The sequence below is a fragment of the Notechis scutatus genome, chromosome 1 (genome assembly GCF_049901735.1).
Source record: "Notechis scutatus isolate UNSWTSFEM ecotype Mainland chromosome 1, rNotScu1.2, whole genome shotgun sequence".
Classification (NCBI taxonomy): domain Eukaryota; kingdom Metazoa; phylum Chordata; class Lepidosauria; order Squamata; family Elapidae; genus Notechis; species Notechis scutatus.
The window spans coordinates 75,548,871-75,565,021 of record NC_142009.1 but is presented as its reverse complement, the minus strand read 5'-3'; the positions used below and the strand labels follow the sequence as shown (position 1 = coordinate 75,565,021).

Here is a 16,151-nt window from a genome sequence, read left to right as displayed (position 1 = left end):
TCGAAGCCTGTATATGTTGGTAGGACAATAACTTTAGTTTCTTGTGTCTCCTTTTCCATATTTCTGTTTTTTAAAAAGGTGGTTAAAATGGTAACATTATCAGTATGTTGTATCTCTGGTCAACTATTGCTTTCAACTAGCATATTTATTCAGTGTTCCTTTTGGGTGAATAGTTGAATCGTGACTGCATACACAAAAATATTGCCTGGAACATATTCCCTGAAAAATGTATTATTACCCTTTCCTATCTTCCATTAAACTCTTTTGCTTATAGAACTAGAAATTCCCTGCTAGACTGTTAGGTGAATCACAGCTTTTAGCCTTTCTTCTTCTATTTGGATATCTCTGTTGCTCTTTTGAGCTTTTGCCGATTTGGAAAAAATAGTAGAACCTGAAATTGATGTGGTTTTAAGTACATTTTAGAATCTTTTTCTTCAATGGTATATTGCTTGTAGGACAACTTCAATTAGATAATTATGTTCTTAATTCTACTGTATTATATTGCCCACTTAGCTTTAAGGATGCCCATTAACTACTATGAAGGTTTTCCTACTACCACCCATCAGTTTTAATGGGGCAAAAACTACAGTCGCTACGGGAAGATTAGAATATGGCTAAGCATATCCTTAGCATATCATGCATACTTCCAACTGATACCCCCAACCTCACATTTAAGGATACACTATTTCAATTGCTGAAATTTCTATAAATAAGAGAGATAATCACTTTGAAGAACTCATTAGACTGTAGATCCCAGAAAAGCTAAAATGGGCTTTTGTCTTCTTAAGCTTCTTGTATTTAACCCATTAGTATTCTGTGACACAAGAGAAAGAAGAGATTAAAAATACCTTTAGGAGTAATATTCATAGATGCTCAGCTTTTTTGAAGAGAGTTAAAAGGAATGTAGATCTGGTGGATGAATATATGTGCTCTGAATTCTGTGAATGGAAAACTTTCTGTAAGTCTGGATACAATCCAAGAAAAATGGTTTTCTTCCTTTTTTTCCTGAAATCTTGAATACGATCCAAGAAAAGATGGTTTTATTCTCATTTTGGAGACTCAGTGTAAACATTGATTTAGGTATTGACTGTAAAAATGGACTACACGTTTGCAGTAGTATTGCAGTAATTGGTGTTCAATTCCAATCCAGAAATTGTGAACTGTGTCTAAATCCCACTGAAACTAATGAGAATTTAACTCACTTCTCTTTTTAATCTTGAATGGAAGCTAAAGGTGGACGACTTTTCCTTTTACCAGATTAGGTTTCTGTTACTCTTTTGGATCTGAGAGTCTTTATTGTCCTTTTCAGTGGTATGTTAGGGATTTTCTTCTAAAAAGAAGAAGGCAACAATGCGACCAAAAATGAAGGACAGGAAAAGAAAGCTAAATTTCAGTTGATTTACATCTTTTATTTGAAGTTATCATAAACTCTTAGAAGTTTCACAGTCAAGTCCATATGAGGTTTTTGTGGCAGTAAAATGGAAGCAATTTGCCACAAGCTTCTCAGATATTTTTTCTTCCCAGGCTAACCTGAAGCCCTTGTGATCTAGGAAACTATGAACCAGGTGTATTATTGTGTTAATACTGACCATCTCTGTGATTCTTTCCCCCTTCCATCATATCAAAAATTACATTTTTGATCAAGTTTGGAAAGGGCCTTCGCTACTTTCCCTCAATAGTTTTGCCTCTGTTAAACAGGGAGTCTAAAATAGTGTTGAATCATTTCATTTTCTTTTTTTTTTCAAATTAGTTTCATCCACAGGAGGTAAAAAAATGTGTCTGTCTGTCTTTTTGGATATTTGGGTGGATTTTCATTGTTATTTCTAGGATTATCACTGAAAAATGAGGGTAGTTTTTATTAATATATTTTAAAACCTAGGACTCCTGGATACTTTTATAATCTACAAATCGATGGTTTTATTAGCATGGCAAAGAGGATAAATTTATGTAAATGGAAAGAAATTTATCATCCTGATATTAAGGAATGGATTCAAAATATGAGACTATTATCTATTTTTTGAAAAGTCTTTGTGTTCTTTAAATGAGATATTGAAGCAATATGGTCTAGATTTAATAAAAGAAAAGCTAAGGACTGAATTAATTTTACATGTCACCAATTTTACAATGAAGGTGATTTGGATATTTTTTCTTCTAATCAAGAGTCTCCTTCTCCTTTTCTTCCTTCTCCTTCTCCTTCTCCTTCTTTCTCCTCCTCCTCCTCCTCCTCCTCCTCCTCCTCCTCCTCCTCCTTTCTTTTATTTCAATCATAATATATTTAACCCCCCCTCCTTTTTTTAACTGTATAACACTAACACACACACACCAATCCCCAACGGTGTTGTGATTTTCTATATTTTACCATAGGAAAAGAATTAAAAGGCTGCGGATTTGTTTTTCATAAACATAGATTGACTGAGTAAGCAGCCAGGAATCTGTGAAATAATCTATTGTTTGGAAGACTCACATTTGCAAAACTAGGCAGTGTAGCATTGGATTGATTGTTTTGCTAGGTGAGTGTGTAGCTTTCTAAGCTGCCTATAATGTATTGCATTCAGTGCAGTTCAGTTGGCAAACCAAATGTGCCAATTGCTCCCCCCCTTCCCCCACCAATTTGCCTCTGCAGACTGGAACTACTAGTGAGACTACAGCAGCGAGGCTCTTGTTTATCAGATCTAGAATGCAGCATTAAAAATACATTCATATTAAAATCTTGTCAGGTCCCTTCCTGAATTCTGATATTGACTTTATAGTGAGTAGTGTGTGTGTGTGTGTGTGTGTGCATGCACATATGCATTCAAGTTTTTTTTTAAAAAAATAAGAAGTATGGTTTTCTTTCAGTGTCTTGTTTCCTTGTTCAGTGGTTTGAACACAAAAGCTTTTTTGCATGATTTTTTTTTTTGTCCAAGTTCGGCCAAAAGAAATTTGACAATTGAAAATGCAACAGAGAGGAGGACATGAGGGTTTCTAGTCTTAGAGATATTTCATAGAACCAAGATGTTTGATCTGACAATACTATCTCAAGTATTCTTTATGGAATAAGGTGCTTAATTCCAAAATGCTCGGGTTTGTTCATTTCCTCTTTTTTTGTCACACTAATCTGGAACTTTACTGAATCACTGTGGAGGGATGTCAAATAACTGAGATCAACAATGGAAACAGCAAATCCCATGCTGGTAGAGTTTTTCTGCCAATTCAGGGATAGGTAATGGGTGCTTCAACTTAGTGAGGAAGGTGGCTCAAGAGTTTGTGGCTTCCATGACAACTATGGACGTATCCCAGGTTATTGTTGGCCAACATTTATATATTAGGAGCTGGATATCAGATTAGTTTTGTTTCAGAGCAAACATGATCTGATTTTGGAAAACATTGTCCAATCTATTGCTGTGGTTAAGTCATTGTCTAATTGCTTTTTGGCTGGCTGGGTCACTCCACCTGTTATATCCAGCCTGCCTCAAGCACCTGATGGGGCTTTAGATTGTATTGTGTTGTATTGCCCCTTTATGGCTTCTCCTCTTGTCAATCTTGGGCTGTTCCTTGGTAGGAGCAGCTCTGGGAGATGAGATGCTAGAGCACTGGAGGAAGATGAACAGCAAACATTGGTAAGAATCCCTATTAAGAATCCCTATTAAGATTTGGATGACAAAACTACGTTAATTTTTCACTCTTGTTGCATTTGCTGATACCCCCTGTATGCTCTGCTTAAGGACACCCAGTCTCTGCTGAGGAGGACAGTTCATAGGATTACTGCATGACCACTGTGATGAATATTCTCACTATTTGGCAGAAAAAGTCACTTGAGTTCACTCAGAGTTGGATTCTGACCTTGATATTAGCCTGGAAAAAAGGTTGATTTGACTATTTATGGTTTAGGCCAGTGGTCGCCAACCAGTGGGCTGGGGAACACTGGTGGTCCGCGAGAAAATTTTGGTGGTCTGCAGAGAAATGTCACCTCCAAAGCACCCCTCAAAAAAAATTAATCCAGGCTGCGCGGGAACACAAGACTGCGCCGCCCACATGGCCCATGGGAACACAAGGCTTGCGTTGCTTGCATTATGAACAACATGAGGTAGTGAGGGGAGGGGGGAAAGGGCGGAAAGGGGGGACTTACTCCACTCACCCCACGTACCTGGCCTGGCCACTGGACTGCTTCTTTCCGTTTCTTTCTTCTTCTGCTTTTGGCTGCATGCAAGGAAAGCAGCAAAAGTCTTTCTTTCTCTCCCCCAAACTCCACCAGAAATGAGTCGTTGGGACCTTGAAAGGCATCCTGCTCCAAGAGACTGCGCTGGCGCAACAAGTCTCACAAAGACTCATTTCTGGCAGAGTTTGGGGGAGAGAAAGAAAGACTTCTGCTGCTTCTGCTGCTTTCCTTCCATGAAGCCAAAAGTCTCTCTCTCCCCCCCACCCCCGAGAACGGAGCTGGAGACAGTATCCTGCGACCCCAAATAAAGAATGATCGATCGATAGGAAAACAGGGTGGGGAATTTTCCTGCAGACTTTTTCTCAGGGTCTCTGGTCCACGGGATTTTAAATTATGAGTTTGGTGGTCCAGGTTGGTGACCCCTGGTTTAGGCTGTGTGGATGTGCAAATCTTCAATAGTTGTCCTCTTTATTTTTCCACAAATAATCACGATCCGGTATCAGCTGTGCTTGTCCTTTCAGATGGGCAGAGACAAACCACTGGGGAAGACAAATGAGAAGGCACCACTGTTACTGGCCTGTTTGTCAGTGCTGTGGCAAAACAGAGAAAAAGAAAGATGCTACAACATTGTGAATTGGAATTTCAAACCAAATCCCCCAATTCAAAGCTTCATCCAGACCTGATGCCTGGCTTGGTAATAAATGCAAAAAGGATTTTAGAATTAGAGTTGATCACAAGCTGACTATGAGTCAGCACTTTGATAGTGCTGCTAAGAAGACAAATGTCATTTTGTGCTGCATCAATCAAACCATTGTTAAAATTCTACTCTATTCTGTATTGGTCAGACTTCCGGGAGAAACAGTCCTCACTGTTTCCTCCTAAGTGATGCTCCGTGTACATAGGCAACCTTCTGGATTTGAACTCACATTTCGAATTCTGAGAGCACATAGTGCAGTGGTCACCAACTTGTGGGCTGTGGCCCACTAGTGGGCCATGAGAAAATTTTGGTGGGCCACAGAGAAATCTCACCCCCAGAGCACCCCCCCCCCAAAGCAATTAATCCAGGCTGCGCAGAAACATATGGCTGCGCCGCCCACATTGCCCGCAGGAACCCTCCCCGCCCACTAACTCCTTACCTAGCAAACTTGCCTGCTAAATTGTTATTTTTCCTTTTTCCGACCATCTTCTGTTCTGCTGTGCCGAGAGATTTAGATTAGCTAGGAAGCAGGAAATGGTTGAATTTCTTGCTTTCTAGCTAGTCTTTAGTTCTTCGGCTCTACTTTTAAGCACAGCCAAACCTCCCTTAGGACTGAAGGTTCTATTATTCAGTGCAGACTCACGGCAAGCAAATATGAGAGACTAAGCTAGCCGATGGCAGATAGATAGATCACTGAATGATTCTGTGAGCAACTCAATCTGCCTGCTTGCTTTGCCTGATTTGGGGTAAAAGTTGCTCTTTTTAAAAAAAATAAAAAATCAATATTTACATACATGATGTGTTGTGAGTTAATTTTGTGAGTTTGCTTGCTAGCAAATTTTATGAATTTGCTTGCAAGCAAATTTTATGTGACCGACTGAGCTAGTCAATGGCAGATAGATAGATCTCTGAACGAATCTGTGATCCTGTGAGCAACTCAATATGCCTGCCTGCTTTGCCCGATTTGGAGTAAAAATTGCTCTTTTTTAATAAAAAATTCAATATTTATATAAATATTTATAATATTTGCATACAAGCCATGCCCAGCCAGTCACATGACCACCAAGCCACACCCACAAATTAGGCCACAGCCACAGAACCGGTTAGTGGTCCCTGGGATCTAAAATTATGAGTTTGGTGGTCCCTGAGGTCCAAAAGGTTGGCGACCCCTGATCTAGTGGGTACTTTCCAAAAATTCCTACTATGGAATACAGTACTTGCCTATTCATAAAGTTATAACAGTTATAACAGTGATCTTGGCTAGGTATAAAACGTCAATTTACTAAGAGTTAACTTGCTTCCTACTCTGTCCCCAATGCAGAAATATGGGATCTTTCTGGGATTCAAAGCAGTGGTGGGTTTCAATTTTTTTTTACCACCGGTTCTGTGGACGTGGCTTGGTGGGCACACTTTGCACACACGCACGGGGTTTGCTACTCACCTTCTCCTGCAATCTTGCCCTCTCCCTGTGTCTTCAAGAACTGACACATGGCAATCTGCTGTGCCGCGCGAAGCAGCTGAGCTTCAAAACCAGGAAATAAAGGTCAGTATAGAGTCGGGACGGGCAGGAGGGCCCAGCAGCTGATTGTGGGAGTGAACCAGCTAGCTCAACAGACGATCCTCGGAGCTACCGGTTCAGCCGAACCAGGCCAAACCGGTAGAATACCACCCCTGATTCAAAGGCCTTTCAGGAGAGCAGTCTAAAACAGAGAAGCTTGGAATTTGCTTTGCATAATAATATCAATTTAACTGCTTTGTACCAAATGATGGATGACGATGATACTAAAAGAAGTTTGTTTTTTTAAAAAAGAAAGTCAGATGGGGCAAGGAACCTGGTGGACATCAAAGGCAACATTTTGGAGATATATTTTTGCTCCACAGTATCAGGTTACCTTTCCATGAGCTTTGGGACAGGGAAGAGGAGGTCTTCCTTGGCATTAGATTGGTTTTCTCCCATGAATTTTGTGGCATCCGTGGTTGGATGGATCATTCATATTCACATTTTATTACACAAGAGAAACATGTTTTGCAAATAAATTGAAAATGCTTGTATGCAGAAAACTTATCTGCGATGCAAATAAGAACCACCATCATAATCATTTCTCAGAAAAGAACGGCATTTCATTGAGCTATTAAAAAGACATTTAAACAAAAATGGGGGAAATGATTTTATGCTTCCCATTACCAAATGGTGTTTTTGTGTGTTAATAAATATTAGCTGTTTTTCAATGTACAGAACTTGTGTAACTTATGGCCCTTCAGATATTGTTGAGCTACAGATCCCAGTAACACAATTCATTGATTAGTGGTAGTGGTAATGACTGTTAAAGTCTGTAGTTCAGCAACATTTGCAGGGCCAATTCTCCCACCCACATACTTCTATTTAGAAGTAAAGAAACTGAATCTTATTTCATAACAAGTAAGCTAAATTGTAAGTGATACAAATATTTCAAGTACATACAAAAAATAGAACAGAGTTCTCTGGAGATTGTCTAGTCCAATATCCTACTCAGGCAGGAAACCCTATATCAGTGGTGGCTAACCTTTTAGGGCTCCTGTGCCAAAAATTGTGCACGCGCTTGTATGCTTGCACTCACGTGCCAGCACCCAGAAGGCAATGCGCGTCCACTCCACGTCCCCTACGCATGCATGCACAAGCCCCCACCCCCCGTTGCCCCCTTACCTGCACTGCACCTCACAGCTTTTTTCTGAAAAAACTGGAAGTGATGAAACGGGTCTAGATTTCGGTCTTCAAAGCTTGTAGAAGCCTGCAGAAGCCTTCCTCATGCCTTTGGGAGGCCGAAAAAGGCCTCAAATGGGCCGAAAATCAGCTGTGAGGCATGCACATGCACAGTGAGGTAAGTTTGCCTGCAGCTCGTGTGCTGGCACAAATGGTTCTGCGTGCCACCTGTGGCATGTGTGCCATAGGTTCGCCATCACGGCCCTATTCATTTCAGACAAATAGTGTCCAATCTAATCAATAGAAAGTTTTAAGAAGAGATTGTTTCTCCCTTGAAAGAAAAAGGACCATGTCACTTCATGAGACAGCTTAAGGGATTGTTTCATTTGAAATTTCTTCAACGCTTCTTATGGACCTCAGAAAAATAATGTGGAAATGATCAAATACAAAGCCACTGGTATTAGGAAGAAAGATAATGAGTCTAGAAGTCTTTGGAACTCAGACTTAATGTATTGCTTTGCTTAAAGTAAAATGTGTAAAAATCACTGATGCCTAAATAAGCCAATTTAATGCCTTATGACCAGATTATAGTTGCCTAGAGAAATGTAGAATTATTAAGAAAACCGAGTGAACATTTTCACTCTCATATTAAGTTTGATTCCACTAAGCTGATCTCTTGACACTGCTTTTTTTCACCTTTTTCATCAGGCTTCTCTTACTTCAAGATGTACTAATCTGTGCGAAACTGATTAGAGATGCTTATCTACTTATCTCTTACAATCCTTTCTCTCAAAGTATGAAGGAAGTCTATGAAAAGAGTTCCTTAAGATATCTTTATTAACATCTCATGCCCATCTTTCCAATAATGCAAACCTACTTTTTTAAAAAAACAAGGCAGCCACATTGGGTAATAAAAGTATGAAACTCAGCCCATATTTTAGCGTGAACCCTGTTGGAAACAATGAAGAGTTGTGGCATTAGATAATAATTTTCAAGTTATAAATTAAAATTTAAATAATTCATTGTTTGGAAATGAGACTTAAGGGCACTTTCTCATTGGGGAACTTCAACAGGCAAGCAGCATTTCAGCTAAATATAGAAAAAAGTCAAAGAGCAGGAAAGTTCTTTCACCAGGAACTTTTAATTAAAAAAATATCTCTACTGTCCCCTTGATTTCTTTCCTTCTTCAAATCTGTTCAAAAATATACAGTTGGATAAGAAATTCTGGTTACTTTTACTCAAAAAAACCTACATTAAGTACAAGCACATTAGCAATTTATAGAATCGATAATATTATTTTGTGAAATATTATCTTACGCGTGACAATAAGCTATTTCTAATTTAATAAAGATATTCTTTTATATTTTAATCATTCTTATTTATAATCCATAGAAATACCTGTTAGATCACAGCTAAGTCAGAGGTGGTATTCAGCAGGTTCTGACCAGTTCTGGAGAACCGGTAGCGGAAATTTTTGAGTAGTTCAGAGAACCAGCAAATACCACCCGTGACTGGAGATTTTACAGTATCCTTCCCCTGCCACACCCATCAAGCCACACCCACAGAACCGATAGTAAAAAATTTGAATCCCACCACTGAGCTAAATGCATTTTTAATGAAATCGGTTCAATGTTTATCTAATGGCAAAGGAGACTTTCTCTTTAAAAAGTTAATGATTTGACAAAAAAATTGACTACATGTACACTTCTGACTAAATTAGTTTTGTATATCAGTAGCATTTCCATCTACAGTAGAAGTGCCTTATCCTCTTAACAATGGGTATAATATATTACTGAGTGCCAATTAAGAAACAAACTGTAGAAACAGTGCTTCCTTGAGTGAGATGGACTAAGTAGCCTAATTACACTGTTTCGGGGTTCTGCTTCATTGCAAATATTCTGAATGTTTGGAAAAATGAGCTTCATTTCTACATTTTTCCCTTTTAGGTCCAACTCGCAAAATGCCACCCACTTCCAGTGCCATGGACTTCTTCCAACACTTTGTTCCTGATAATGTGCTAAAGAACATGGTGATTCAAACCAACTTGTATGCCAAGAAATACCAGGAACGGTTTGGTAGCGATGAGGCTTGGATGGATGTCACCCTGATAGAAATCAAGGCCTTCCTTGCGTATATGATATCTACAAGCACTCACCATTGTGAGTCCGTCCTCAGCATCTGGAGTAGTGGTTTCTATAGCAACAAGAGCATCGCATTAATCATGACTCAGGCAAGATTTGAGAAGATTCTTAAATACTTCCATATTGTGGCCTTTCGTTCGAGTCAGACGACACATGGCCTCTATAAAATCCAGCCCTTTCTGGACTCTCTGCAACATAGCTTTGACTCTGCTTTCAAGCCTTCCCAGACACAGGTGAGATTTGATTTCTGTGTTGTGGGAAATCTTACTCCTTTCTTGCACTAAAACTCTAAAACATTCAATGAATAAGCAAGAAAACCTAATCTGTAAAGAAAGAGCATGAAATGCTCAATTAAAACAGAGCATGTGTCAGGGTTCCGGCGAGCTGAAAGCATTTGCATGTTTGGTTTCTCAAGAGCACATCTAAAATTTTTCAGGGCAAACAAATCCAGGCTTTAAGGTTCTACTTCTCAGTGGTGTACAAATAGTGATGGTGGGCTTGATGGTGGCCTTATGGGGATCCACCTTCCCTTGAGCCATGTTCAGTGGTGGAATGGTGTGGGAGACAAGGAGATGTTTCCATTGTGGAGAAATATCTCAGCAACACACAAACACCTCCTGAGTCTTTCCAGGGAACCTACAGTGTGGGGTGAGTGATGTGGCTATATTAAAAAAGAGGCCCCTGAGTTCCTGGCATCTGCTAAAACAAAGCCAGTGGCCTGAAAAACCCACAGTGGCTCCTTCTGTTCTCTGAATTTTCTGAAACAGAACTGAGGAAAGAATTTGACAACAGTGCATCCCTTAGAGATATATCACTCACTGGTTCAGTTGACATGATGAAACTGCTTAGTTTTCCTTCTGCATTTATGAAATCCAGGCTGGGCATAAGGCGATTTCACACTTCACTCTTGACATACCTTACTTTTATGAAGCTCCTCAGCTTCATAAATGTAAGCGGCAGAGAGTATGGGATATAGAAGTGAGACAGAATATCTGAAAAGGTTAAATCATGGCAACTGGACCAAAGGTTATTAAAACCAAGACATTTCATTATTCATCCAAGTAACTCCTTCAGTCAAAATTTGGGTAGGCAGAGTGACTGAAGAAGTTACTTTTGACTGAAGTACATCTACATACTTCAAAAATGAAATGCAACATCTCCATGGCTTCCCTTATAGAGCAAACAAGGTGATGTGTATCAGTGGTGGAATTCAAATAATTTAACAACCGGTTCTCTGCCCTAATGACTTCTTCCAACAACCAGTTCACCAAACTGCTCAGAAATATAACAACCGGTTCTCCTGAACTGGTGCGAACTGGCTAAATCCCACCACTGATGTGTATCCTTCTTCAGCATCATGGTCTTGATTCCTATAGTCCTTCAGTGAAGGAGATCCATATTTGAGCATGCCATATGTCTCAATTGAAATTAAATACTTCTTGAGTCATTCTTTATGCCTGTACACACATGCATACAATTCTGATCACTGGCTTTTTCTATATGTCCCCTGTTGCCAGCTTTTGGGGCTTTGAGAAGCCCACAAGAAATGTGCTTGTGTGAGTACATTTGTACAAATGTGCTTATATGATAGAAAAGAACTAAGAAAGCCACCTATCCTGCCTGATGGTTATTAGGAAAGATATAAATGAGCCAAGCACCTTAGGTAGAAGTATAAGGTGATATAGTAAGAAAAAAAAATTATTAGGCCATTTTAATCTTCTCAACCTGTTTCCCCATTGTCTTCCCACTTGATTGAATTTCAGTTGTCATTTGGATGACAACAAGTGAAGGAGCTGATATTTGAGCCTAATATTTGCCTGCTAATATTATTTGAAAGGATTCTCTAATACACTTAAAATGGATTTGAGATATGAATCCTGCCTCATGCTTCCATTTTCATGCTTCAAATGGAAATAATTCTGGCAGATTGGAGGCCTTGTGAATGACACATCATCATGAAGCATATGCAAATCCATCCTGAGTTTAGACAGATACATAATTTGATTACTAATGTGCCTCCCCTCTTAAGGTTTAAAATTCTTATGTTTATTTTTTGTAAGATGGTTGCCTCCCAGTAATGTAATTAAGATGAAGCCAGAATAAACAGGATAACCCTATACCAAAATAATTAGTTGGTGGGAGCTACAGATTTTAATTTTGATAGCCATAAATCACAAGAATACCTAATTCAGCATCGGTCTTCTAACTATACTATTTCTTTTTATAACTAGCTGTTAAACTAATTTGAAGTTATGAAATCCCTAATATCCCATCATACCCTTTTTTTCTAGTACAATCACGTATCAATTTGAAAATATTCTTTGAATTAGACTCTGTGACATGCTGTCTCCCAATTTATGGACTTCAGTTATCATCATCTCTATCCTGGACAGCCACCGACTCTGAGATGATGGAATTGAAGCCTAACACACTAGAATGCAACTACTGTTCTCAAATGATTGCTCTGAAAGTTAGTGGTAAGACTTGGTAGTTATTACATTGATACAAGAAGAGTCATACACACCCTCTTGCACTCAGGGGTAGCATAAGAAAAAGATGGTTTTCATTTAAAAAAATCATTTGTATCATTGAAGAGAATATAGGGGGAAATATATGTTTGTCAATTAGAAACCTAGTAGAGTCCTGTTCTGGTTTCAAATACTGACTCACACATAATTTCTATGGTAGTTCATGGTTTACTCAATGCCAAAGAGATGACAGTTAAAGCATGCAAAACAAAACAGAGTCTTTATCAGACATTTGTCTGAAGTTTTGTTTTAACAGGAACACACAGAAGAATAGCCCCCAAATCAGTCAAAGATTCCAAGAGCGGAGTCAGGGTTGTCAGCCAGACCAGAAGTCAGAATTTCACACGCATAAACCACACAAATGTCATGCAATAGCCAGAAGTTGCTTCCAGCAATGGAACAGGGTTCAGAACTGCCTCCTGAATCAGTTTGCAGCCATTTGTCATTACTCAATGAGATTTACTCCCTTACTTTGCAAAAGCCTCAACAAACTTCTCTGATCTGCTCTCCATTCTATTCACTGGTATGGAAGCTGGGTGGACTTACAATACATCCTCACTTGACTAATCCAGCTGTTCAGGTAATGACTATTTTTGGTCAGCCTCGTGTGATTCTTCACTTTATCTCTCCTGAGGTTGATGTTCCATTGGTCAGCTGGAACAGCTTCTTAAGAATCAGATTCAAAGTCTAAGGCCTGGGCCGTGACACATAGCACTTTTCCTAATTAACAAAATTTATTACAGAAAAATCTATATTAAATAATATTTTGCTAATGTAATGATCATGAACGGCCTCATCCCTGACTCTATGTCATTTTCAATATGATACAATCAATGTACCTGATAATTCTATAAAAGGTTTCTTTAAAATGCAGAACTGAAAGGTCCTCCCCCACTCCCAATATAAAAAATACAAATTCCTTCAGAAGCAAAGTCTTTTTAGTATCACAGAGCTACTTCAAATAGCTACTACAGGATGATGGTAGTCCCAATAGAAATTATGGTAACAGCAGCTCTTCCTTCTGTGCACTTTGCCTGGATATTTGCATAAACATAACCCATACATAGGATTACCAGATTTGGACTGTAAAAATCTGGATGATCACTAGACACTGTAACCCTTTACTGCCAACATTACTTTGCTATGATCCTTTACTGCAAATGTTTCGATTTCTCCAACTCATATTTGAAAGTCTCAATAATTTCTGCTTTGATTCTGAGACTGATAAAAAGCAATCAATGGAATTAAGTCATAACCTAGATCATTGTAGTAAGATACCACACAACAAACATACTGAATTAAGTCAACATTTTTCACTGGTATCAATCCAGCATTTGGATTCTTCTACATCAGGAATGGGGAATTATGGCCCCTTTGTGACCTGTGGACTTCAACTCCCAGAATTCCTAAGCTAGCATGGTTCCCATTCAGTTCCCCACCCGTGTTCTAGATGATGGCAACTAGGTGCTGAGACTTCAAGTAACACTTGTCAATGCGTTGTATGAGACACTCAAAAGTTTGAGCCTCTAATCTCTAATTATCCTTTTGGATAATCTAAATGAATATCCTTTTAGTTCATTTTCTTTTGCTATGAATATTCTTTTGTCTATGGCCACAATTTGAATAAGAACTGTACAACATTAAACAACTTTTATAAAATCTGATACTTTCTACGAATCTGTAATTGACCGTACCTGGAAAACAGCTACAGCTTTTCAACTGGTGCTGCCTCTTGGCTAGTCTCTCTTTCAGACTAAAGGAAGGATACAGACAAGCAGGTTTAATACTGATTTTGAATGAATTATTCAGAACCCTTTAGGTTTGGCACCTCATTCTGTTGACAGTGTTTTTGGTTATTGAATTTATTTCCTAATGTACCAAGTGTGACTATTATTTTACAGTGGTGCATAAAACACTGAAGAGAGACAAAATAAACAGTGCCTTTCCTAATAACAAAAGGCAGTTGCTGGAATAAATATTGTGTTACATGTAGCATGTTGGAATGTGGGAATTAAATAGTCAGTATTTATTTAATTTATATGATAGCCTGTATCTTTTTTGCAAGGGAAGGGAGGCTTGGATCTTGTGAGAGGGAGTTCCAAGATTCCAATTCAGAATATGGAAAAGTAGGACGCAGAATGGATATATTATTCATTGACCGTGGTATCATCTCTTTCTACCTATGGACCCTACCCTGGTAGATGGGGAAGGAGTCTTCATTTGCCTGTTTTTAACTAAATATGTCTCTGTCTTTAGGGCGGGAAAGGAACTTCCTAATAATTTCTGTCTCTCTTCTATTCAAGACACTTTAGGTAGAAATGAAGCTTTCCTATCCCATATCTTTCTTTTTAAAGATCCAACTTTTACTTCAAATCCTAACCAATGTCTTAAGGCAGGGGTCTCCAACCTTGGCAACTTGCTGGCTGAGGAATTCTGGGAGTTGAAGTCCACAAGCCTTAAAGTTGCCAAGGTTGGAGACCCCTGTCTTAAGGCATGCAGTTGTCTGTATCCAGGGCAACTATATTATGAGCTTTTATTTATTCTTTTTCAGTTAGACCTTTTGCTACTTAATTATCAAGTATTATTTTAGTATTCTGCATTTACTTCTACTTGGGAGCACATAATCTAATAATGACTGGTGTTGAGTTGAAGTGTCCGACATTATTTTAAATATAAATGTTGGTTTGTTATTTCATTATTTTTTATTGCTTTATGACTGTTTTATTTATTGTTTTTGTGGTTGCTTATGATGGGCAGCCATATAAATCTTTAAAATAAATACATAAATCTATCCTGACTAAATGGCTGCCATGATCTCTTTTAACTTACTTACTGGGATACCTGGGTTTGTTGGTTAAAATATTCTTAAATGAATAAATGGTTAGATGATGATCTATAGCTTTTTGGGGGAGGGAATATACAGGTCATCTATAGACTCAGTCAAGTTTTATTTAAAACAAGGACTACTGTCACTTTTTAGGTGATCAGATGCATACAGGTTGCTCCATTTATCCATCTCTAGATCCTTCCACCCTAATTAATTTTTCCCCATGGTCCCCAGTCTGAAAAAAAATTGCCTAGATACAGATTATTCCAAAACTTTATAAAAGTCAGCTATTGACAGTGGAAAAATTCAAAAACTCACTGTGCCCTTTTCCACTTAAAAATCAGATTGTAATTCATGGTACCCACTTCCGTGACACCAGGGGAGACATGATAACGATCTTCCAATATTTGAGGGGCTGCCACAGAGAGGAAGGGGTCAAGCTATTTTCTAAAGCACCTGTAGGCCAGACAAGGAATAATGGATGGAAACTGAACAAGGAGAGATTTAACCTGGAAATAATGAGAAACTTTCTGACAGGGAGAACAATCAACCAATGGAACAGCTTTCCCTCAGAAGTTGTGGGAGCGCCATCACTTGAGACTTTCAAGAAGAGATTGGACTGCCATTTGTCAGAAATGGTGTAGGGTCTCTCACTTGGGTGGGGGGTTGGACTAGATGACCTATAAGGTCCCTTCCAACTCCGATTATCTTTATCTGTTCCATCCTCAACTCAAAATATTCTTCAAAAATGAAAAAACAAAAAACAGAAACAGGACAAATGGCAGTGTGGATTTGCATAATGGGATTAAAGGGATGTGCTAAAACACTGACATACGTTATGCCTAATTACCTAATGTAAATGGAACCACAATAACATTACTTCAGGAAAGAACTCTTAATTTCTGATATCTGCATCCTCCATCCCCAATTCCTTTTACCATTCCATATGCATAAAAAAGCTAAGAAGGAAACAAAAAGACCAACACCCAGATAAGCAAGGATTAACATCAGGCAAACAAGCAGAAAACAATACCCTAATTGAGAAACTACCAAGGATAAAAAAAAACACCTTCATCAACACTGGCAGGCCAAGTTAATGTAGATAAAACCCTACACACCTCTTGCACTGATAATGTTACC

The 16,151-nt window shown here is 38.7% G+C and overlaps 1 protein-coding gene across 1 annotated transcript in view; it reads left to right on the top strand.

Annotated features, from left to right (window-relative positions):
• The window catches only part of PGBD5 (piggyBac transposable element derived 5), a 99,799-nt gene that overhangs the window by 49,067 nt on the left and 34,581 nt on the right, over positions 1 to 16,151 (top strand). Inside the window, exon 2 of the mRNA XM_026669468.2 lies at positions 9,462 to 9,889. Coding sequence (XP_026525253.1) covers positions 9,462 to 9,889 — 428 coding nt within the window. The remainder of the gene's footprint in view (positions 1 to 9,461; positions 9,890 to 16,151) is intronic.